This window comes from Pristiophorus japonicus, chromosome 20 (genome assembly GCF_044704955.1).
Source record: "Pristiophorus japonicus isolate sPriJap1 chromosome 20, sPriJap1.hap1, whole genome shotgun sequence".
Classification (NCBI taxonomy): domain Eukaryota; kingdom Metazoa; phylum Chordata; class Chondrichthyes; family Pristiophoridae; genus Pristiophorus; species Pristiophorus japonicus.
This window is the reverse complement of record NC_091996.1, coordinates 89,023,008-89,048,070: the sequence shown is the minus strand read 5'-3', so window position 1 is coordinate 89,048,070 and position 25,063 is coordinate 89,023,008. Positions and strand designations below refer to the sequence as shown.

Here is a 25,063-nt window from a genome sequence, read left to right as displayed (position 1 = left end):
CGTGCTGTGCGTAAACGTCCCGCTGCCTGTGACCTCCCAGGGAAGCGTTCCCTCGTCCCTTTTTTAAGTAGCCGCCAGTTAACGACGCTACAAGCCGGCTGTTTTCCCAGACGATGTTCTTGGCGGGCGTTCGGTGAGACGTCACGCCAGGACTGACACCATATAGTCGTCATCATCATCATCATCGGCAGTCCCTCGGAGTCGAGGAAGACTTGCTTCCACTCTAAAAGTGAGTTCTCAGATGGCTGAACAGTCCAATACAGGAATTACAGTCTCTGTCACAGGTGGGACAGACAGTGGTTGAGGGAAGGGGGAGGGTGGGACTGGTTTGCCGCACGCTCCTTCCGCTGCCTGCGCTTGCTTTCTGCACGCTCTCGGCGACGAGACTCGAGGTGCTCAGCGCCCTCCCGGATGCACTTCCTCCACTTAGGGCGGACTGGTCTTTGGGCCAGGGACACCCAGGTGTCGGTGGGGGTGTTGCACTTTATCAGGGAGGCTTTGAGGGTGGTCCCTTGTGACGTTTCCTCTGTCCACCTTTGGCTCGTTTTCCGTGTAGGAGTTCCGAGTAGAGGGCTTGCTTTGGGAGTCTCGTGTCGGGGCATGCGGACAATGTGGCCCTGCCCCGCGGAGCTGGTCGAGTGTGGCCAGTGCTTCGATACGTCATATTGTAGGTAACGGTAGCATAGTGGTTAAGTTACGGGGCTAATAATCTAAAGGTCTGGGCTATGATCCAGGGACACGAGTTCATATCTCGTCTCAGCAGCTTTGGAATTTAAATTCAGGCTAAAGGACATAGACAGGCTAAGTGAGTGGGTGAAAATTTGGCAGATGGAGTATAATGTTGGAAAGTGTGAGGTCATGCACTTTGGCAGAAAAAAATCAAAGAGCAAGTTATAATTTAAATGGAGAAAGATTGCAAAGTGCCGCAGTACAGCGGGACCTGGGGGTACTGGTGCATGAAACACAGAAGGATAGTATGATCAGGAGGGCCAATGGTATCTTGGCCTTTATTGCAAAGGGGGTGGAGTATAAAAGCAGGGAAGTCTTGCTACAACTGTACAGGGTATTGGTGAGGCCACATCTGGAGTACTGCGTGCAGTTTTGGTTTCCATATCTGCAAAAGGATATATTTACTTTGGAGGCAGTTCAGAGAAGGTTCACTCAGTTGATTCCGGAGATGAGGGGGTTGTCTTATGAGGAAAGGTTGAGCAGGTTGGGCCTCTACTCATTGGAGTTCAGGTGATCTTATTGAAACATATGAGGGAGCTTGGAAGCAGGCAGGATGTTTCCACTGATGGGGGAAATGAGAACTAGAGGGCATAGTCTCAGAATAAGAGGTCACCCATTTAAAACTGAGATGAGGAGGAATTTCTTCTCAGAGGGTTGTAAATCTGTGGTATTCCCTGCCCCAGAGAGCTGTGGAGGCTGGGTCATTGAATATATTTAAGGCGGAGATAGACAGATTTTTGAGCGATAAGGGAGTGAAGGGTTATGGGGAGCGGGCGGGGAAGTGGAGCTGAGTCCATGATCAGATCAGCCATGATCTTATTGAATGGCGGAGCAGGCTCGAGGGGCCGAATGGCCGACTCCTGCTCCTATTTCTTATGTTCTTCGGTCAGGATCGCACTGATTGTCAGAGGCGAGGCGCTACTGGTTTGCGCCCCCGGTAAAGCCCCAAATGAATTTTCGGTCAGGGCGCTAAAGGTTGCGCTCCTGGTCGGTAAACTCGTACGCTCTTGATAAAGGCCGCTAACTGAGGCGTAACACCACCAAAAATCCAGACAATTTATTTTCCATCCCCCTATTTTATTTTGTTCATGCGTTATTGGAAGGAGGTGGGGATGGGAAAACGACTGTTTGACTGGGTGGGGCAGCACAGATTGTCAGGAATGCATCCAGTAAGGGTAAGTCCCCGGGTGTGTGTCAGTATTTACAGGGGGTCCCCGGGAGTGTGTCAGTATTTACAGGGGGTCCCCGGGAGTGTGTCAGTATTTACAGGGGGTCCCCAGGAGTGCGTCAGTATTTACAGGGGGTCCCCGGGGAGTGTGTCAGTATTTACAGGGGGTCCCCGGGAGTGTGTTGGTATTTACAGGGGGTCCCCGGGAGTGTGTTGGTATTTACAGGGGGTCCCCGGGAGTGTGTCAGTATTTACAGGGGTCCCCGGGAGTGTGTTGGTATTTACAGGGGGTCCCCGGGAGTGTGTTGGTATTTACAGGGGGTCCCCGGGAGTGTGTCAGTATTTACAGGGGTCCCCGGGAGTGTGTCGGTATTTACAGGGGGGTCCCCGGGAGTGTGTCAGTATTTATAGGGGGTCTCTGGGAGTGTGTCAGTATTTACAGGGGTCCCCGGGAGTGTGTCGGTATTTACAGGGGGTCCCCGGGAGTGTGTCAGTATTTACAGGGGGTCCCCGGGAGTGTGTCAGTATTTACAGGGGGTCCCCGGGAGTGTGTCAGTATTTACAGGGGGTCCCCGGGAGTGTGTCAGTATTTACAGGGGGTCTCTGGGAGTGTGTCAGTATTTACAGGGGGTCTCTGGGAGTGTGTCAGTATTTACAGGGGGTCCCCGGGAGTGTGTCAGTATTTACAGGGGGTCCCCGGGAGTGTGTCAGTATTTACAAGGGGGTCCCCGGGAGTGTGTCAGTATTTACAAGGGGGTCCCCGGGAGTGTGTCAGTATTTACAGGGGGTGTGTCTATGTCTGTAATGCCCATATCCTGGTACAGTCTGTGTTTGAGCCATGCTTTTGCTCCATAGGATGAGGACTATCCCCAGGTGACCATCGGAGTGTTCATCCTGCAGCCGACTCCCTTCTTCCCGGAGTTCCTGGAACGTCTCGCGGCCCTGGATTACCCGCACGACCAACGGAGTCTATTCATCTACAATAGCGTACGTGTGGGCCCAACCTGTCGTCGGGGTGGGGAGGGGGGGGCGCGGGAGGGAGGGTCACAAGGGGGCGGGTCAGAGTGCCCTCTCCTCTCCTGAAATCCTCGCTTGGTCCTGTGTCCGTCTCCCTGCTGGGCGGCAGTGCCTTTGAACTCTGACCCTTCACCCCTGGAGCCTGGCGGGAGGTTGACGAGTCTGCTGTTTTACCCCACTCTGATCCCGTTAGTGTGTCGGCCCGTGCCTCATTGGGCAGCACACTCGCCTCCGAGACGGAGGGTTGTGGGTTTGAGTCCCAGGGACTTCAGGCCGTAATCCAGACTGACACTCCCAGTGCAGTGCTGAGGGAGCGCCGCGCTGTCTTGAGGGGCAGTGCTGAGGGAGCGCCGCACTGTCGGAGGGGCGGTACTGAGGGAGCGCCACACTGTCGGAGGGGCGGTACTAAGGGAGCGCCGCACTATCGGAGGGGCAGTACTGAGGGAGCGCTGCATGGTCGGAGGGGCGGTGCTGAGGGAGCCCCGCACTGTCGGAGGGGCAGTGCTGAGGGAGCCCCGCACTGTCGGAGGGGCAGTGCTGAGGGAGCGCCGCACTGTCGGAGGGGCAGTGCTGAGGGAGCGCCACACTGTCGGAGGTGCCGTCTTTCGGATGAGACATTGAACCGAGGCCCCGTCTGCTCTCTCAGGTGGACGTAAAAGATCCCATGGCCACTATTTTGAAGAAGAGATGGGGGAGTTATCCCCTGTATCCTGGGGCCAATATTTATCCCTTAATCAACATCACTAAAAAAACAGATTATCTGGGTCATTATCACATGGCTGTGTGTGGGAGCTTGCTGTGTGCAAATTGGCGTTTCCCACATTACAACAGTGACTACGTTCCAAGAGTACTCCATTGGCTGTAAAGAAAGACTTGCATTTATAAAGCGCTTTTCATGACCGCTGGACGTCTTGAGGCACTTTACAAACCAATGAAGCACGTTTCAATGAGTATCGGCCCGACCTGCTCAACCTTTCTTCACACGAGAACTCGACATGAGACTAACTCGGCCTTCGCTCCCGCTGTCCATTCCGATCGGAATCGCTCGTGGACGTCGGAAAGCCGCCCGGGAGCCTTTTCCCGCCTTTCAGGCTCGGGGAGGGCCTGACCAAGGCCCGAACTCCCGACTGTCGGGTTAAAGGTCGCACGGCCTACCCTGAGCCACACAGCCGTGATGTATAACAGGCGGATATATTTCTGTTTTTGTAACCAGGAGGTTTACCACGAGAAGCACATCCAGGAGTTCTGGGAGAAGCACAAGGATGATTTTTACAGCATTAAGATCGTTGGACCAGAGGAGGAATTGACGCCAGGGGCAGCCAGGGACATGGGCATGTGAGTCAGGCGACACTCAGGCTTTGGCCTACTCGGGCCTAGCATGTTACTCTTTAGCTGACATGAAAACGTGTGTGACTGTATCATATATATACGTTTCTGTGTGTTTATATTTGTGTTAGAGTGTCTCTGTGTGTGAGATATATATATGTGTGTGTCCAGAGACATATACAGACTAGACTTGTTTTCTTTGAAACAGAGGAGGTCCTTGTACATGAAACACATAAAGTTACCATGCAGGTACAGCAAGTGATCAGGAAGGCCAATGGAATGCTGGCCTTTATTGCAAGGGGGATGGAGTATAAAAGCAGAGAAGTCCTGCTACAACTGTACAGGATATTGGTGAGGCCACACCTGGAGTACTGCGTGCAGTTTTGGTCTCTGTATTTAAGGAGGGATATACTTGCATTGGAGGCTGTTCAGAGAAGGTTCACTCGGTTGATTCTGGAGATGAGGGGGTTGTCTTATGAGGAAAGGTTGAGTTGGTTGGGCCTCTACTCATTGGAATTCAGAAGAATGAGAGGTGATCTTATCGAAACGTATAAGATTATGAGGGGGCTTGACAAGGTGGATGCAGAGAGGATGTTTCCACTGATGGGGGAGACTAGAACTAGGGGGCATAATCTTAGAATAAGGGGCCACCCATTTAAAACTGAGATGAGGGGGAATTTCTTCTCTGAGGGTTGTAAATCTGTGGAATTCTCTGCCCCAGAGAGCTGTGGAAGCTGGGACAATGAATATATTTAAGTCAGAGATGGACAGTTTCTTAACTGATAAGGGGACGGGCAGGGAAGTGGAGCTGAGTCCATGATCAGATCAGCCATGTCAGACAGAAAGCAAAGAGTAGGAGTAAATGGGTACTTTTCAGAATGGCAGGCAGTGACTAGTGGGGTCCCGCAAGGTTCTGTGCTGGGGCCCCAGCTGTTTACACTGTACATTAATGATTTAGACGAGGGGATTAAATGTAGTATCTCCAAATTTACGGATGACACTAAGTTGGGTGGCAGTGTGAGCTGCGAGGAGGATGCTATGAGGCTGCAGAGCGACTTGGACAGGTTAGGTGAGTGGGCAAATGCATGGCAGATGAAGTATAATGTGGATAAATGTGAGGTTATCCACTTTGGTGGTAAAAACAGAGCAACAGACTATTATCTGAATGGTGACAGATTAGGAAAAGGGAAGGTGCAACGAGACCTGGGTGTCATGGTACATCAGTCATTGAAGGTTGGCATGCAGGTACAGCAGGCGGTTAAGAAAGCAAATGGCATGTTGGCCTTCATAGCGAGGGGATTTGAGTACAGGGGCAGGGAGGTGTTGCTACAGTTGTACAGGGCCTTGGTGAGGCCACACCTGGAGTATTGTGTACAGTTTTGTTCTCCTAACTTGAGGAAGGACATTCTTGCTATTGAGGGAGTGCAGCGAAGATTCACCAGACTGATTCCCGGGATGGCGGGACTGACATATCAAGAAAGACTGGATCAACTGGGCTTGTATTCACTGGAGTTCAGAAGAATGAGAGGGGACCTCATAGAAATGTTTAAAATTCTGACGGGTTTAGACAGGTTAGATGCAGGAAGAATGTTCCCAATGTTGGGGAAGTCCAGAACCAGGGGTCACAGTCTTAGGATAAGGGGTAAGCCATTTAGGACCGAGATGAGGAGAAACTTCTTCACCCAGAGAGTGGTGAACCTGTGGAATTCTCTACCACAGAAAGTAGTTGAGGCCAATTCACTAAATATATTCAAAAAGGAGTTAGATATAGTCCTTACTACTCGGGGGATCAAGGGGTATGGAGAGAAAGCAGGAATGGGGTACTGAAGTTGCATGTTCAGCCATGAACTCATTGAATGGCAGTGCAGGCTCGAAGGGCTGAATGGCCTGCTCCTGCACCTATTTTCTATGTTTCTATTGAACGGCGGAGCATGCTCGAGGGGTCGAATGGCCGACTCCTGCTCCTATTTCTTATGAGACTGAGGGGAGATTTAATTGAGGAGTATAAAATTATGAGGGGCCTAGATAGAGTGGGCAAGAGGGGCACTGTATTTGCTTCGTGGAATTCATAGCAACACATTGCTATTAAGAACTCGTTGGTTTATTAGCAAAAGGTTTAACAATCACACCACACATCACCAGTTCAACCACCGGGCTCACAACCACCTGCCCCATCGTGGATCCCCCGAACTCAACGGGCCGGGGTTTTATTGAGTCTTGTGAACATTACGTGACTGGCTCAGCCCCTCCCACTCAACAGCTCTACCAACCGGTGATCATGCCCATGGGTGGTTACAATAACCAGGGGGGGGGGGCATAGATTTAAAGTAATTGGGGGGGAGGTTTAGAGGGGATTTGAGGGGAAATGTCTTCACCCAGAGGGTGGTGGGGGTCTGGAACTCACGGCCTGAAAGGGTGGTAGAGGCAGAAACCCTCACCACATTTAAAAAGTACTTGAATGTGCGCCTGAAGTGCCGTAACCTGCAGGGCTACGGACCGAGAGCTGGAAAGTGGGATTGGGCTGGGTGGCTCTTTGTCGGCCGGCACGGACACGATGGGCCGAATGGCCTCCTTCCGTGCTGTAAACGTCTCTGATTCTGTGTGTGTGTGTGTTGGGAAGGAGACCGGAGGGAGGTGAAAGGTTGGGGAGGGGGGTTACGATGAAGGTGAGTGGGGTTGAAGGGGAGGGATTGAAATGTTGGGTTGAAGAGGTGGTTGGGCGTGTGTTTGGGGTACTGGGGAGGGGGTGGGGGGAGTGAGCTGAGCTGATTTTGGCCGGACGGCCATTTCCTGCTCCTGGTGTCGGTCCGGTGAAGGGGGAATCGCTGGTGTTCCGTGGATCGCCGCGCGCTCTCCGCGGCACGCTGACTCTCGGTCCACCCCTTGTGTTTCTCCAGGCACCTGTGTCGTCAGGATCTGGACTGTGACTACTACTTCAGCATGGATTCCGACGTGGTCCTCACCAACCCAGAGACGCTCAAAATCCTCATCGAACACAATAGGTAGGATCGATCCCCTCAGTCGGAACGCCTTGAACCCTCTTCACTCATCCCCGTCGTCGGATCCCCCCCGACTCCACCATTCCAACCGTCCGACCTCCCTCCTTCCACCCTCCATAAACGTCGAGTCGTCCAGCCCGTGTCCTAACTCGCACTGAGTCCCGCTCACCCATCGCCCCCTGTGCTCGCTGACCCCGTGTCCTAACTCGCACCGAGTCCCACTCACCCATCACCCCCTGTGCTCGCTGCCCTGTGTCCTAACTCGCACCGAGTCCCGCTCACCCATCCCCCACCCCGTGCTCGCTGACCCCGTGTCCTAACTCGCACCGAGTCCCACTCACCCATCCCCCACCCCGTGCTCGCTGACCCCGTGTCCTAACTCGCACCGAGTCCCGCTCACCCATCCCCCACCCCGTGCTCGCTGACCCCGTGTCCTAACTCGCACCGAGTCCCGCTCACCCATCCCCCACCCCGTGCTCGCTGACCCCGTGTCCTAACTTGCACCGAGTCCCGCTCACCCATCACCCTCTGTGCTCGCTGACCCCGTGTCCTAACTCGCACCGAGTCCCGCTCACCCATCACCCCCTGTGCTCGCTGCCCCCGTGTCCTAACTCGCACCGAGTCCCGCTCACCCATCACCCCCAGTGCTCGTTGCCCCGTGTCCTAACTCGCACCGAGTCCTGCTCACCCATCACCCCCTGTGCTCGCTGCCCCGTGTCCTAACTCGCACCGAATCCCGCTCACCCATCACCCCCTGTGCTCGCTGCCCCGTGTCCTAACTCGCACCAAGTCCCGCTCAACCATCACCCCCTGTGCTCGCTGACCTACATTGGCTCCCGGTTAAGCAACGCCTCGATTTCAAAATTCTCATCCTTGTTTACAAATCCCTCCATGGCCCTCGCCCCTCCCTATCTCTGTAATCTCCTCCAGCCCCACAACACCCCGAGATGTCTGCGCTCCTCTAATTCTGCCCTCCTGACCATCCCTGATTATAATCGCCCCACCATCGGTGGCCGTGCCTTCTGTTGCCTGGGCCCCAAGCTCTGGAACTCCCTCCCTAAACCTCTCTCTCTTTCTTTTTCTTTTTCTGTTTTTCTGTTTTTCTCTGTCTGTGTCTGTCTGTCTGTCTGTCTCTCTCTCTCTCTCTCTTTCTCTCTTTCCTTCCTTCCTTCCTTTAAGATGCTCCTTAAAACCTAGCTTTTGGTCACCTAATATCTCCTTATGTGGCTTGGAGTCAAATTTGTGAAGCACCTTGGGACGTTTTACTGCGTAAAAGGCGCTATATAAATGCATGTTGTTAAAATCCCTCTTTCCCCCCCCCCCGCCTTTCTCTCGAGGGCCCTGATTCTCGCAGGGTGCAGTTCCACACGTCCTGGCAGTCCCTCCAACACCTCATTGTTTTTCCCGAGTGGGCTCAGCCGAGTGTCGACCGGCTGTTCGACTGTGGCAGGAAGCACGAGACCCCGTTTGGCTTCCAGCAGAGGGCGCTGTGTGGCGATGGGGATTGGGATTTGGTTGCCTCCACCGATTGTAATAAGTCCCAAGTTGGCTCAACTACCTCCCCATCCAGGCCGACACTCCCCTGCGCAGTGCTGAGGGAGTGCCGCACTGTCGGAGGTGCCGAACTTTCGGATGAGACGCTAAACTGAAGGCCCCGTCTGCTCTCTCAGGTGGACGTAAAAAAATTGCACGCCCACTATTGGAAGAAGAGCAGGGGGAGTTCTCCCCAGTGACCTGGGGCCAATATTTATCCCTCAATCATAGAAAATAGGAGCAGGAGTAGGCCATTCGGCCCTTCGAGCCTGCACCACCATTCAATATGATCATGGCTGATCCTCTATCTCAACACCACATTCCCGCTTTCTCCCCATACCCCTTGATGCCTTTTGTGTCTAGAAATCTATCTATCGCCCTCTTAAGTATATTCAGTGACTTGTCCTCTTCTGTGGTAGAGAATTCCACAGGTTCACCACCCTCTGAGTGAAAACATTTCTCCTCATCTCGCTCCTAAATTTCCTACCCCGTATCCTGAGACTGTGACCCCTTGTTCTAGACTTCCCAGCCCCGGGGAAACATCCTCCCCGCATCCAGTCTGTCCAACCCCGTCAGAATTTTATACCTTTCAATGAGATCCCCTCTCATTCTTCTAAACTCCAGTGAATACAGGCCCAGTCGACCCAATCTGTCCTCATACGTCGCTAAGACAGATTATCCGGGTCATTATCACATTGCTGTTTGTGGGATCTTGCTTTGCACAAATCAGCTGCCGGGTTTCCCACATTACAACAGCGACTGCAATTCGGGTGGGGGGGGGGGAAAGAAGTGCTTCACTGGCTGTAAAGGGCTCTGGGGTCGTCCTGAGGGGGTGACAGGTGATATATAAACGCGTTCGCTTTGTGTCTGCTCCTGGAAGCGGCCGATGCTGCCATCTGGTGGCTGCAACTGGAAGGCCGGGTGATTCTGGCTCCTTCCTACAACAACAACAACAACTTGGGCATCAGAACAGGCAGGGGGGAAAAAAAACTATCCTAGCTTCAGTGCGGCATTTGGATTTAATGCCTTTTGACAGGGCGCAAAACAACAACAACGTGAATTTATATAGCGCCTTTAATGTAGTGAAACGACCCAGGGCGCTTCACAGGAGTGTTTTAAGATAAAAAAAATTGGACACCGAGCCGTTTAAGTAGAAATTAGGGACAATTGAGCAAAAGCTGGGTCAGAGAGGTAGGTTTTAAGGAGAGTCTTGAAGGAGGAAAGAGAGGCGGAGAGGTTTAGGGAGGGAGCTTGGGGCCCAGGCAACAGAAGGCACGGCCACCGATGGTGGAGCGATTATAATCAGGGGTGCTCAGGAGGGCAGAATTAGAGGAGCGCAGACACCTCGAGGGATTGTGGGGCTGGAGGAGATTACAGAGATAGGGAGGGGTGAGGGCCATGGAGGGATTTGTAAACAAGGATGAGAATTTTGAAATTGAGGCGTTGCCAGACTGGGAGCCAATGTAGGTCAGCGAGCACAGGGGGTGATGGGTGAGTGGGACTCGGTGCGAGTTAGGACACGGGGCAGCGAGCACAGGGGGTGATGGGTGAGCGGGACTCGGTGCGAGTTAGGACACGGGGCAGCGAGCACAGGGGGTGATGGGTGAGCGGGACTCGGTGCGAGTTAGGACACGGGGCAGCGAGCACAGGGGGTGATGGGTGAGCATGACTCGGTGCGAGTTAGGACACGGGGTCAGCGAGCACAGGGGGTGATGGGTGAGCATGACTCGGTGCGAGTTAGGACACGGGGCAGCGAGCACAGGGGGTGATGGGTGAGCATGACTCGGTGCGAGTTAGGACACGGGGTCAGCGAGCACAGGGGGTGATGGGTGAGCGGGACTCAGTGCGAGTTAGGACACGGGGCAGCCGAGTTTTGGATCACCTCCAGTTTACGCAGGTCATTGAGTCCATCATAGCATCTTGCAGTACAGGAGGAGGCCATTCAGCCCATCGTGTCTGCCAGCTCTCTGAAAGAATGATCCAATTAGTCCCACTCCCTTCCTGCTGCCCTGCAATGTTTTTTCCTTTTCCAGTATTTACAAATTCCCTTTTGGACAGTCGCTATTGAATCTGCTTCCACTGCCCTGTTAGGCAGCGGGTTCCAAATCGTAAACAAATTGCACTCAGCAAGGTCCCAATGAGCGAATGGCTGGACCATCTGTTTTTATTTGATGTTGATTGAGGGATAAATATTCGCCCCAGGACACCGGGGAGAACTCCCCTGCTCTACTTCGAAATAGTGGCTGTGGGATCTTTTACATCCACCTGAGAGAGCAGACGGGGCCTCGGTTTAACATCTCCTCTGAAAGACGCCCCTCCGACAGTGCGGCGCTCCCTCAGCGCCGCCCCTCCGACAGTGCGGCGCTCCCTCAGCGCCGCCCCTCTGACAGTGCGGCGCTCCCTCAGCGCTGCCCCTCCGACAGTGCGGCGCTCCCTCAGCGCCGCCCCTCCGACAGTGCGGCGCTCCCTCAGCGCCGCCCCTCTGACAGTGCGGCGCTCCCTCAGCACTGCCCCTCCGACAGTGCGGCGCTCCCTCAGTACCGCCCCTCCGACAGTGCGGCGCTCCCTCAGCACTGCCCCTCCGACAGTGCGGCGCTCCCTCAGTACTGCCCCTCCGACAGTGCGGCGCTCCCTCAGCGCCGCCCCTCCGACAGTGCGGCGCTCCCTCAGCACTGCCCCTCCGACAGTGCGGCGCTCCCTCAGTACCGCCCCTCCGACAGTGCGGCGCTCCCTCAGCACTGCCCCTCCGACAGTGCGGCGCTCCCTCAGCACCGCCCCTCCGACAGTGCGGCCCGCCCTGGGAATGTGGGCCTGGGTTGTGCACTGACGACTTGAACCCTCCCCGACCTTCCGACATGGACTCGCGAGGCGGGGGTTTGGGTTCCGCGGCTGGTAGCCAGTTTGCCCTTTGACCCCGCCCTGGCTAACCATCCGTTTCTCCCCTCCCGGCAGATTGGTGATCGCTCCGATAGTCAGTCGCAACGGCAAGCTGTGGTCCAACTTCTGGGGGGCGATTAACACCGATGGATACTACACCCGCTCGGAGGACTACATCGAAATTGTGCAGCTGAAGAGAGTGTGAGTCGCAGGATGGTCACGGCCTGAACTCGTTTTTTAGTCTATTTTGTGACGCGCGCCCTCGCAAACAGTTTCTGACCCCAAATGTGGTCGCAACAACAAATCTGACCATTGTGTTCGAGCAATTCCGGGGACCCACGCACTGTCTTTGCGCAGTAGACGTACAGAGAGAAGTGTAACCTTTGTCAATCCCTTTCCGATCCTGTCTCACTCCGTCGAATGTTGAGACAAGCGTACAGTCTTTATAGGTCTCTAGTCACGCACATTGTGGTCCGCCCCGACCTGTGTGTGAGCACCACCGTGGGTCGGGGCTATAAACAGCGCTGGAGCGTCGGGCCCGGAAATATCATGGCGGAGGTGCTGCGAATGAGGGTACGGGGGCCCAGGAGAGCCGAGGGGCCCAGGGGCAGCACGGGCCCAGCCCACACTGTGCGATATGTGCGCGCACTGGGTCCGTGCAGCAGAGCTGGTCTCCAGTCGTCCTGGTTAACCCTTGCCACTGGACCGAGACCTCGCTCTGTCAAGCCCCGTGTGGTGGCTGGTGTGCAACGGTCACCCCACGTTAAAAAAATCCACCCACAGACATCTTCCACCCTTCAGGATGTAGTTCGGGACCCGGAATATTAGGTCCTTCATTGAAACACCTGTGAACTCGTGGTAGCAAGTCATCCTTGTTCGAGGGACTGCCGATGATGATGGATGGTGATGACACTGTCCTGTTTCATTATGACACGACAAGCATTGTTGTGAACAAGCCCCCACCCCCCTAAAATGAGATTATTTCCTTCCAAGATGCCAGCTGCCAACTAGAAGGGAACTGACCATCCTGGACTCTGTTCTCCCACTTCTGGCACTTTCAGCAGAAGTTGCACAACACTTAGTCGGCTAATTTATACCCCGACATATTCAGCTCTATAAAGAATCCCGTGAATTAATAACTTTTAATCATTTCCCAGCTACAGTGCAAATCTACAAGCTGTCAAAAACTTTAATCATACGAGATTAAGTCAAATCTGAACCCTACCTATATATGTAGACACGACCAGGGGCACTCGATCAGCTCCGCTGGGCGGGCCACATTGTCCGCGTGCCCCGACACGAGGCTCCCAAAGCAAGCGCTCTACTCGGAACTCCTTCACGGCAAGCGAGCCCCAGGTGGGCAGAGGAAACGTTACAAGGGACCACCCTCAAAGCCTCCCTGATAAAGTGCGACATCCCCCACCGACACCTGGGAGTCCCTGGGCCCAAAGACCAGTCCCGCCCTAAGTGGAGGAAGCGCATCCGGGAGGGGCGCTGAGCACCTCGAGTCTCGTCGCCGAGAGCGCGCAGAAGCCAAGCGCAGGCAGCGGAAGGAGCGTGCGGCAAACCAGTCCCACCCTCCCCTTCCCTCAACCACTGTCTGTCCCACCTGTGACAGGGACTGTAATTCCCGTATTGGGCTGTTCAGTCACCTGAGAACTCACTTTTAGAGTGGAAGCAAGTCTTCCTCGATTCCGAGGGACTGCCTAATGATGATGATGATAATATTCACCCGGATATTGAGGACACTGAGAAGTGTAGAGGAACAGAGGGACCTGGGAGTGCAGGTCCACAGATCCCTGAAGGTAGCAGGCCAGGTGGATAAGGTGGTGAAGAAGGCATACGGAATACTTGCCTTTATTGGCCGAGGCGTAGCATACAAGAGCAGGGAGGGTTGTGCTTGAACTGTATAAAACACTGGTTGGGCCACAGCTGGAGTACTGCGTGCAGGTCTGGTCACCACATTACAGGAAATATGTGATTGCACTGGAGAGGGTACTGGGACTGTGGTTCCCGTATTGGACTGTTCAGTCACCTAAGAACTGACGCTAAGAGTGGAAGCAAGTCTTCCTCGATTCTGAGGGACTGCCTCTGATGATTTTGCGCTCTCACCACTCGCACCATTCACGACTGTCACCGACAGCCGCTGGTTTACTGCTGCCTTTTCAATTCAATGACCATTGTGGTCGCCATTTTAGAAAAAGGATGTCGAGGCACTTGGAGAAGGTGCAAGGGGATGACTGGAGATTGATTTTACACGCACGCATTAGTATTGTGTAACTATCCTCCACACTCTGTTCGGCCAGAAAAATAATCCTGCTATTACCGGGAGACTTTGCTGTAGTTTCGGCCATGAGTTTTGATTGCTGTAGTTCATAGAAACTCCTTTTTAAATAGACTCTGTGGACTGTTTGCTCTGTTGAAATAGATTCTGTTTTCTGTAAAATAGACGGTTTGCTGTGAGTCATGCCGTAAGTCCCGCCCCCCACTTCCAACTCATTGGCTGATAGTGGTGTCAATAATCAAGTCCCGCCCCCTACTTCCAACTCATTGGCTGATAGTGGTGTCAATAATCAAGTCCCGCCCCCACTTCCAACTCATTGGCTGATAGTGGTGTCACTAATCACGTCCCGCCCCCACTTCCAACTCATTGGCTGATAGTGGTGTCAATAATCAAGTCCCGCCCTCCACTTCCAACTCATTGGCTGATTGTTGAGTCACTAATCAAGTCCCGCCCCCACATCCAACTCATTGGCTGATAGTGGTGTCAATAATCAAGTCCCGCCCCCCACTTCCAAATCATTGGCTGATAGTGGTGTCAATAATCAAGTCCCGCCCTCCACTTCCAACTCATTGGCTGATAGTGGTGTCACTAATCAAGTCCCGCCCCCACTTCCAACTCATTGGCTGATAGTGTTGTCAATAATTAAGCCCCACCCCCACCTACAGCTCATTGGCTGATAGTGGTGTCAATAATTAAGCCCCACCCCCACCTACAGCTCATTGGCTGATAGTGGTGTCAATAATCAAGTCCCGCCCTCCACTTCCAACTCATTGGCTGATAGTGGTGTCAGTAATCATGTCCCGCCCCCACTTCCAACTCATTGGCTGATAGTGGTGTCAATAATCAAGTCCCGCCCCCACCTCCAGCTCATTGGCTGACGGTGATGTCAATAGACACTCTGCCGCTTTCTGTTTTGAATGCCCCAGCAACCGCTGCCGGAACTCCCAGCCTCCCGTGGTCGCTAACTGTGCCCACAGCTGATGGGGACTTTGTGTCGCTTCAGTCAGGTGTTCCCTAAATCCGTCCGCCGCCGACGGAAGCAATCGCCGTCCGATCTCGGAACGACTTCGCATCGTGCGATACAGTTCCCCCACCACCTCGCTAGATTACGGATCCTGGGTTTGTGCCCCGAGCCACGAGGGGGTGCGATGGATCTCCGGGGGGGGGGCCCACTGCGTATAACGGTCAATTCCCGCTCGCCCATCGAGGGCCAGGCCCTGAGCCGCCCGCTTAGGGTCACTCTGCGGGGGCGGGGGAGTGGGGGGGGGCAATGGCCTGCCTCGCCCGCTGGTTGTAGAGCGAGCTTATCGGATCCGATTGGTCCCCGATCGCTGTGTGACTATAGCCACGCCGCTCTTCAGCATCGACCAATCAAAATGTTAGGGGCCTAGCTGGAGTAAGAATTAATTGAGGCACTGGGACTGAGGGCGAGGGTGGAGATGAGGGAGTGAGGGGGAGAGGGTGGGCGTGTGGGAGTGAGGGGGGGTTTAGGGGAGGGAGTGAGGGATATGGTGGGAGGGGGGGAGGGAGTGAGGGGGGGGGTTGAGGGAGGGAGTGAGGGATATGGTGGGAATGTGGGAGTGAGGGAGAGGGTAGGGAGGGTGGGACTGAGATATGATGGGAGAGGGGGGAGGGAGAGGGTGTGGGGGGGTGAGAGTGGGGCTGGAGGGAGATGGCGGGAGTGAGGGATATGTTGGGGAGATGAGAGTGGGGCTGGAGGGAGATGGCGGGAGTGAGGGATATGTTGGGGGGATGAGAGTGGGGCTGGAGGGAGATGGCGGGAGTGAGGGATATGTTGGGGGGATGAGAGTGGGGCTGGAGGGAGATGGCTGGAGTGAGGGATATGTTGGGGGGTGAGAGTGGGGCTGGAGGGAGATGGCTGGAGTGAGGGATATGTTGGGGGGTGAGAGTGGGGCTGGAGGGAGATGGCTGGAGTGAGGGATATGTTGGGGGGTGAGAGTGGGGCTGGAGGGAGATGGCGGGAGTGAGGGATATGTTGGGGGGTGAGAGTGGGGCTGGAGGGAGATGGCGGGAGTGAGGGATATGTTGGGGGGTGAGAGTGGGGCTGGAGGGAGATGGCGGGAGTGAGGGATATGTTGGGGGGTGAGAGTGGGGCTGGAGGGAGATGGTGGGAGTGAGGGATATGTGGGGGGTGAGAGTGGGGCTGGAGGGAGATGGCGGGAGTGAGGGATATGTGGGGAGGTGAGAGTGGGGCTGGAGGGAGATGGCGGGAGTGAGGGATATGTGGGGAGGTGAGAGTGGGGCTGGAGGGAGATGGCGGGAGTGAGGGATATGTGGGGAGGTGAGAGTGGGGCTGGAGGGAGATGGCGGGAGTGAGGGATATGTGGGGAGGTGAGAGTGGGGCTGGAGGGAGATGGCGGGAGTGAGGGATATGTGGGGAGGTGAGAGTGGGGCTGGAGGGAGATGGCGGGAGTGAGGGATATGTGGGGAGGTGAGAGTGGGGCTGGAGGGAGATGGCGGGAGTGAGGGATATGTGGGGAGGTGAGAGTGGGGCTGGAGGGAGATGGCGGGAGTGAGGGATATGTGGGGAGGTGAGAGTGGGGCTGGAAGGAGATGGCGGGAGTGAGGGATATGTGGGGAGGTGAGAGTGGGGCTGGAGGGAGATGGCGGGAGTGAGGGATATGTGGGGAGGTGAGAGTGGGGCTGGAGGGAGATGGCGGGAGTGAGGGATATGTTGGGGGGTGAGAGTGGGGCTGGAGGGAGATGGCGGGAGTGAGGGATATGTGGGGAGGTGAGAGTGGGGCTGGAAGGAGATGGCGGGAGTGAGGGATATGTTGGGGGGTGAGAGTGGGGCTGGAGGGAGATGGCGGGAGTGAGGGATATGTTGGGGGTGGGGGGGCGCGGTGGGGGTGAGTTTAACCAATAAAGGGGGTTTGGACCCAGTGACGATTTCCCCCCCCCCCCCAGTGTTTCTGGGGGAGGATCCCGTTGCACCGATGGCCGTGTGGTATCTCGCAACCCCCCCACCCCCCCATCCCCCAACAACCCCTGGGCTCCTGCGGTGGGCCGCTCTCGGACATGTACCCTGCACCCCTCACTGTTTCCATGTTGACCTTTCCTCTCCCCTCCCCCGCAGTGGTATCTGGAACGTTCCGTACATTTCCCAGATTTACCTGATCAAAGCACAGGTTCTGCGCAAGGAACTGAGGCAGAAGAACGTGTACACCCAGGGTGAGACTGATCCGGACATGATCTTCTGCAAGAACATCCGTGGGAAGGTGAGAGGGGGGGAGTCAGGGAGACGGACGGTGGGAGGAGTCAGGGAGACGGACGGTGGGAGGAGTCAGGGAGACGGACGGTGGGAGGAGTCAGGGAGACGGACGGTGGGAGGAGTCAGGGAGACGGACGGTGGGGGGGGGGGGGGAGTCAGGGAGACGGACAGTGGGGGGGAGTCAGGGAGACGGACAGTGGGGGGAGTCAGGGAGACGGACGGTGGGAGGAGTCAGGGAGACGGACGGTGGGGGGGGGAGTCAGGGAGACGGACGGTGGGGAGGAGTCAGGGAGACGGACGGTGGGAGGAGTCAGGGAGACGGACGGTGGGAGGAGTCAGGGAGACGGACGGTGGGGGGGGGAGTCAGGGAGACGGACGGTGGGGAGGAGTCAGGGAGACGGACGGTGGGAGGAGTCAGGGAGACGGACGGTGGGAGGAGTCAGGGAGACGGACGGTGGGGGGGGGAGTCAGGGAGACGGACGGTGGGGAGGAGTCAGGGAGACGGACAGTGGGGGGAGTCAGGGAGACGGACGGTGGGGAGGAGTCAGGGAGACGGACAGTGGGGGGAGTCAGGGAGACGGACGGTGGGAGGAGTCAGGGAGACGGACGGTGGGGAGGAGTCAGGGAGACGGACGGTGGGGAGGAGTCAGGGAGACGGACGGTGGGAGGAGTCAGGGAGACGGACGGTGGGAGGAGTCAGGGAGACGGACGGTGGGAGGAGTCAGGGAGACGGACGGTGGGGAGGAGTCAGGGAGACGGACAGTGGGGGGAGTCAGGGAGACGGACGGTGGGAGGAGTCAGGGAGACGGACGGTGGGAGGAGTCAGGGAGACGGACAGTGGGGGGGGAGTCAGGGAGACGGACGGTGGGGAGGAGTCAGGGAGACGGACGGTGGGAGGAGTCAGGGAGACGGACGGTGGGAGGAGTCAGGGAGACGGACGGTGGGAGGAGTCAGGGAGACGGACGGTGGGAGGAGTCAGGGAGACGGACGGTGGGAGGAGTCAGGGAGACGGACGGTGGGGGGGGGAGTCAGGGAGACGGACGGTGGGGAGGAGTCAGGGAGACGGACGGTGGGAGGAGTCAGGGAGACGGACGGTGGGAGGAGTCAGGGAGACGGACGGTGGGAGGAGTCAGGGAGACGGACGGTGGGAGGAGTCAGGGAGACGGACGGTGGGGGGGGGAGTCAGGGAGACGGACGGTGGGAGGAGTCAGGGAGACGGACGGTGGGAGGAGTCAGGGAGACGGACGGTGGGAGGAGTCAGGGAGACGGACGGTGGGAGGAGTCAGGGAGACGGACGGTGGGAGGAGTCAGGGAGACGGACGGTGGGGGGGGGGGGGGAGTCAGGGAGACGGACAGTGGGGGGGAGTCAGGGAGACGGACAGTGGGGGGAGTCAGGGAGACGGACGGTGGGAGGAGTCAGGGAGACGGACGGTGGGGGGGGAGGCTGGGAGACGGACGCAGGGGAGAGACACGGAGCGACCCTGAGCCAAGTGAGCTCCAAGCTCACATGTTGGAAGCTTGAATATAGCCGGGTGCTGGTCTCGGGACCTGTGTTTCCCTCGAGGGTGAGTTGGGCACCCTGTCACTCCACAGATCATATAACCCACCGACTGCGCTGGGGAAAGGTACCCCCGCTGTCACTGGTCCCAGCGGGGTGCCCACTGACTGCGGGGCAAGCGCTCGCCCATCGGCTGTGGGTGTGTCTGGCCAATGGTTGGGGAGCAGTCGGACATCCCTGGCTCGTCCCCTTGGCATGTCTGGGACGGGGTGTCTAGCCCGGGACCCGGGGTGTCTGGGACAGGGTATCTAGCCCGGGGTGTCTAGCCCGGGGTGTCTGGGACGGGGTGTCTGGGACCCGGGGTGTCTGCGACGGGGTATCTAGCCCGGAGTGTCAGGGACGGGGTGTCTAGCCTGTGACCCGGGGTGTCTAGCCTGTGACCCGGGGTGTCTAGCCTGTGACCCGGGGTGTCTGGGACCCGGGGTGTCTGGGACGAGGTATCTAGCCCGGGGTGTCTGGGATGGGGTGTCTGGGACCCGGGGTGTCTGCGACGGGGTATCTAGCCCGGGGTGTCTGGTACGGGGTGTCTAGCCTGTGTCCCGGGGTGTCTGGGACAGGGTATCTAGCCCGGGGTGTCTGGGACGGGGTGTCTGGGACAGGGTGTCTGGGACCCGGGGTGTCTGCGACGGGGTATCTAGCCCGGGGTGTCTGGGACGGGGTGTCTAGCCTGTGTCCCGGGGTGTCTGGGACAGGATATCTAGCACGGGGTGTCTGGGACCCGGGGTGTCTGGGACGAGGTATCTAGCCCGGGGTGTCTGGGACGGGATGTCTGGGACCCGGGGTGTCTGCGACGGGGTATCTAGCCCGGGGTGTCTGGGACGGGGTGTCTAGCCTGTGTCCCGGGGTGTCTGGGACGGGGTGTCTAGCCCGGGACCCTGGGTGTCTGGGACGGGGTGTCTAGCCTGTGTCCCGGGGTGTCTGGGACGGGGTATCTAGCCTGGGGTGTCTGGGACGAGGTATCTAGCCCGGGGTGTCTGGGATGGGGTGTCTGGGACCCGGGGTGTCTGCGACGGGGTATCTAGCCCGGGGTGTCTGGTACGGGGTGTCTAGCCTGTGTCCCGGGGTGTCTGCGACAGGGTATCTAGCCCGGGGTGTCTGGGACGGGGTGTCTGGGACCCGGGGTGTCTGCGACGGGGTATCTAGCCCGGGGTGTCTGGGACGGGGTGTCTAGCCTGTGTCCCGGGGTGTCTGGGACAGGATATCTAGCACGGGGTGTCTGGGACCCGGGGTGTCTGGGACGAGGTATCTAGCCCGGGGTGTCTGGGACGGGATGTCTGGGACCCGGGGTGTCTGCGACGGGGTATCTAGCCCGGAGTGTCTGGGACGGGGTGTCTAGCCTGTGACCCGGGGTGTCTAGCCTGTGACCCGGGGTGTCTAGCCTGTGACCCGGGGTGTCTAGCCTGTGACCCGGGGTGTCTGGGACCCGGGGTGTCTGGGACGAGGTATCTAGCCCGGGGTGTCTGGGATGGGGTGTCTGGGACCCGGGGTGTCTGCGACGGGGTATCTAGCCCGGGGTGTCTGGGACGGGGTGTCTGGGATGGGGTGTCTGGGACCCGGGGTGTCTGCGACGGGGTATCTAGCCCGGGGTGTCTAGCCTGTGTCCCGGGGTGTCTGGGACAGGATATCTAGCACGGGGTGTCTGGGACCCGGGGTGTCTGGGACGAGGTATCTAGCCCGGGGTGTCTGGGACGGGATGTCTGGGACCCGGGGTGTCTGCGACGGGGTATCTAGCCCGGGGTGTCTGGGACGGGGTGTCTAGCCTGTGTCCCGGGGTGTCTGGGACGGGGTGTCTAGCCCGGGACCCTGGGTGTCTGGGACGGGGTGTCTAGCCTGTGTCCCGGGGTGTCTGGGACGGGGTATCTAGCCTGGGGTGTCTGGGACGAGGTATCTAGCCCGGGGTGTCTGGGATGGGGTGTCTGGGACCCGGGGTGTCTGCGACGGGGTATCTAGCCCGGGGTGTCTGGGACGGGGTGTCTAGCCTGTGTCCCGGGGTGTCTGGGACAGGATATCTAGCACGGGGTGTCTGGGACCCGGGGTGTCTGGGACGAGGTCTCTAGCCCGGGGTGTCTGGGACGGGATGTCTGGGACCCGGGGTGTCTGCGACGGGGTATCTAGCCCGGGGTGTCTAGCCTGTGTCCCGGGGTGTCTGGGACGGGGTGTCTAGCCCGGGACCCTGGGTGTCTGGGACGGGGTGTCTAGCCTGTGTCCCATGGTGTCTGGGACGGGGTATCTAGCCTGGGGTGTCTGGGACGGGGTGTCTAGCCCGGGACCCTGGGTGTCTGGGACGGGGTGTCTAGCCTGTGTCCCGGGGTGTCTGGGACGGGGTATCTAGCCTGGGGTGTCTGGGACGGGGTGTCTAGCCTGTGTCCCGGGGTGTCTGGGACGGGGTATCTAGCCCGGGGTGTCTGGGACGGGGTGTCTAGCCTGTGTCCCGGGGTGTCTGGGACGAGGTGTCTAGCCCGGGACCCTGGGATGTCTGGGACAGGGTATCTAGCCTGGGGTGTCTGGGACCCAGGGTGTCTGGGACCCGGGGTGTCTAGCCCGCTGACCCGGCGTGTCTGTTACAGGGGCTCTTCATGTACGTGTCGAACCTGGACGACTTTGGCCATCTCCTGTCCTGCGCCAATTACAACACCAGCCACCTGTACAGCGACCTCTGGCAGATCTTCACCAACCCCGAGGTGAGCAACGGCACTGTCTCCTCTCTCTCACTCCCACTCTCACTCCCACTCTCTCTCTCTCCCTCTCTCCCTCTCTCCCTCCCTCCCTCTCTCCCTCCCTCCCTCCCTCTCTCTCTCTCTCTCTCTCTCTCTCTCACCCTCCCTCCCTCCCTCCCTCTCTCCCTCCCTCTCTCTCTCTCTCTCTCTCTCTCCCCCTCTCTCCCTCTCTCCCTCTCTCTCTCTCCCTCCCTCTCTTTTTTCCCCCCTTTACCCACACTCCTACATTCTCACTCAATCTCCCCTTCATTCTCTTGCTCTCTTTCTCCTTCACTGATCATTGAGATTGATACAGGGCTATGGGGAGAGAGTGGGGCAGTGGGATTAGTTGGGGATTGATACAGGACTATGGGGAGAGAACGGGGCAGTGGGATTAGTTGGGGATTGATACAGGACTATGGGGAGAGAACGGGGCAGTGGGATTAGTTGGGGATTGATACAGGACTATGGGGAGAGAACGGGGCAGTGGGATTAGTTGGGGATTGATACAGGACTACGGGGAGAGAACGGGGCAGTGGGATTAGTTGGGGATTGATACAGGACTATGGGGAGAGAACGGGGCAGTGGGATTAGTTGGGGATTAATACAGGGCTATGGGGAGAGAGTGGGGCAGTGGGATTATTTGGGGATTGATGCAGGACTATGGGGAGAGAACGGGGCAGTGGGATTAGTTGGGGATTAATACAGGGCTATGGGGAGAGAGTGGGGCAGTGGGATTATTTGGGGATTGATGCAGGACTATGGGGAGAGAACGGGGCAGTGGGATTAGTTGGGGATTGATACAGGGCTATGGGGAGAGAGCGGGGCAGTGGGAATAGTTTGGGATTGATACAGGACTATGGGGAGAGCGGGGCAGTGGGATTAGTTTGGGATTGATACAGGACTATGGGGAGCGAGCGGGGCAGTGGGATTAGTTGGGGATTGATACAGGGCTATGGGGAGAGAGCGGGGCAGTGGGATTAGTTTGGGATTGATACAGGACTATGGGGAGAGAGTGGGGCAATGGGATTATTTGGGGATTGATGCAGGACTATGGGGAGAGAGCGGGGCAGTGGGAATAGTTTGGGATTGATACAGGACTATGGGGAGAGAACGGGGCAGTGGGATTAGATTGTCGGTCTGTGTGTGTGGTTGGGGGGAGGGGGGGGTTTAGCATCTCTTGAATAAACTACTAACATTTCCACTTTGTTCTCTGGACGCCCGACTCTGCGTGAACAGGATTGGAAAGACAAATATATCCACGAAAACTACTCTCAGATATTCAGTGACGAGATTGTACAACAGGTAGGTTCTGACAAAAGGGTCATCGACTTGAAACGTTAACTCTGTTTCACCCCACAGATGCTGCCCGACCCGCTGAGATTTCCAGCGTTTTCTGTTTTTTGATTACAGCTAGGTGAATGCCTGACTGTTCCTTCGCCATCCCTGTCCCTGTGTTTCATTTCCCCACAAACGAGAAATGGCCATTTCGGTCCCTCTCGGCTACCTGTTTCTTTCGCCTTTTATAGTTCGGTCTCCGGAAGGAAAATCCTGGTTTTGCCCGGGTCTCCTGGCCACTTCCACCCCCCCCCCCACCAAGGTATCGTCCCGACAGGAAATATTCCCCTCCACTTGCCTCTCTCCTCCACCTTTCACTGGGACCATCGCCCCCTCGGGGAGTTGAGCCCATAATCTAGGCCGCACCTCACAGTGCAGGTCTGTGGGAGCACGCGAGGTCCTACCGAGGCCCCGTCTGCTCTCTCGGGCGGATGTAAAAGATCCCGCGGCCACTATTGCGAAGAAGAACGGGGCAGTTCTCCCCGGTGTCCTGATCAATATTTATCCCCCTCGACCAACATCACTAAACACAGATGATCCGGGTCATTATCACATTGCTGTGTGTGGGAGCTTGCTGTGCGCAAATTGGCTGCCGCGTTTCCCACATTACAACAGTGATTACACTCCCAAAAAAAGTACATCATTGGCTGTGAAATAATTTGGGACATCCTGAGATATATAGTGCTTTTAAAGTAGCAAAATGTCCCCAGGCGCATTGGGAGATTAAAAATCTTGATACCGAGCCGCATAAGGAGAAATTAGGGCAGGTGACCAAAAGGTTTTAAGGAGCGTCTTGAAGGAGGAAAGAGAGGCGGAGAGGTTTAGGGAGGGAGTTCCAGAGCTTGGGGCCCAGGCAACAGAAGGCACGGCCACCGATGGTGGAGCGATTATAATCAGGGATGCTCAGGAGGGCAGAATTAGAGGAGCGCAGACAATTCGGGGGGGTTGTGGGGCTGGAGGAGATTACAGAGATAGGGAGGGGCGAGGGCCATGGAGGGATTTGAAAACAAGATTGAGAATTTTAAAATCAAGGCGTTACTTAACCCGGAGCCAGTGTAGGTCAGCGAGCACAGGGGGTGATGGGTGAGTGGGACTCGGTGCGAGTTAGGACACGGGGCAGCGAGCACAGGGGGTGATGGGTGAGTGGGACTCAGTGCGAGTTAGGACACTGGGCACAGGGGATGATGGGTGAGCGGGACTCGGTGCGAGTTAGGACACGGGGCAGCGAGCACAGGGGGTGATGGGTGAGTGGGACTCAGTGCGAGTTAGGACACGGCAGCGAGCACAGGGGGTGATGGGTGAGCGGGACTCGGTGCGAGTTAGGACAGTGGGCACAGGGGGTGATGGGTGAGCGGGACTCGGTGCGAGTTAGGACACGGCAGCGAGCACAGGGGGTGATGGGTGAGCGGGACTCGGTGCGAGTTAGGACATGGGACAGCCGAGTTTTGGATCACCTCTAGTTTACGTCGGGGAGAATGTGGGAGGCCGGCCAGGAGTGCGTTGGAATAGTCAAGTCTGGAGGTAACAAAGGCACGGATGAGGGCTTAAGCAGCAGATGAGCTGAGGCAGGGGCGGAGACGGGCGATGTTATGGAGGTGGAAATAGGCGGGTTTAGTTATGCTGCGGATATGTGGTCGGAAGATCATTTCAGGGTCAAATATGACCCCAAGGTTGCGACCAATCTCGGGAGAGGGTTTATAAAGCGGCAATTTCGAGACATTTAACTGAGTCGGGAACACTCCCCACTTGCCTGGACGGGTGCAGCTCCAACAACACTCGAGAAGCTCGACACCATCCAGGACCAAGCAGCCCGCTCGATCGGCAACGCTACCCACCACCTTCAACATTCACTCCCTCCACCACCGGCGCCCCCTGGCTGCAGTGTGCACCATCTACAAGATGCACTGCAGCAACTCGCCAAGGCTTCTTCGGCAGCACCTCCCAAACCCGCCACCTCTACCCCCTAGAAGGACAAGGGCAGCAGGCGCATGGGAACACCACCACCTCCACGTTCCCCTCCCAGTCACACACCGTCCCGACTTGGGAAATATATCGGCCGTTCCTTCATCGTCGCTGGGTCACAATCCTGGAACTCCCTCCCTAACAGCACTGTGGGAGCACCTTCACCACACGGACTGCAGCGGTTCAAGAAGGCGGCTCACCACCACCTTCTCAAGGGGCAATTAGGGGATGGGCAATAAATGCCAACCTTGCCAGCGACGCCCGCATCCCGTGAACGGATAAATGAGAACCTAATCTTGGTTGCATTGATGATGAGTTTAATGTAAAACTTGCCATGAGCTGAT

At 57.1% G+C, this 25,063-nt stretch overlaps 1 protein-coding gene across 1 annotated transcript in view; it reads left to right on the top strand.

The window, feature by feature from the left end:
- Positions 1–25,063, top strand: part of LOC139232663 (multifunctional procollagen lysine hydroxylase and glycosyltransferase LH3-like) — a 75,811-nt gene that overhangs the window by 41,716 nt on the left and 9,032 nt on the right. The window contains exons 9-15 of the mRNA XM_070863124.1: positions 2,753–2,884; positions 4,128–4,249; positions 7,138–7,242; positions 11,725–11,850; positions 17,031–17,172; positions 21,291–21,404; positions 22,659–22,724. Of these exons, the coding sequence (XP_070719225.1) occupies positions 2,753–2,884; positions 4,128–4,249; positions 7,138–7,242; positions 11,725–11,850; positions 17,031–17,172; positions 21,291–21,404; positions 22,659–22,724 (807 nt within the window). The remainder of the gene's footprint in view (positions 1–2,752; positions 2,885–4,127; positions 4,250–7,137; positions 7,243–11,724; positions 11,851–17,030; positions 17,173–21,290; positions 21,405–22,658; positions 22,725–25,063) is intronic.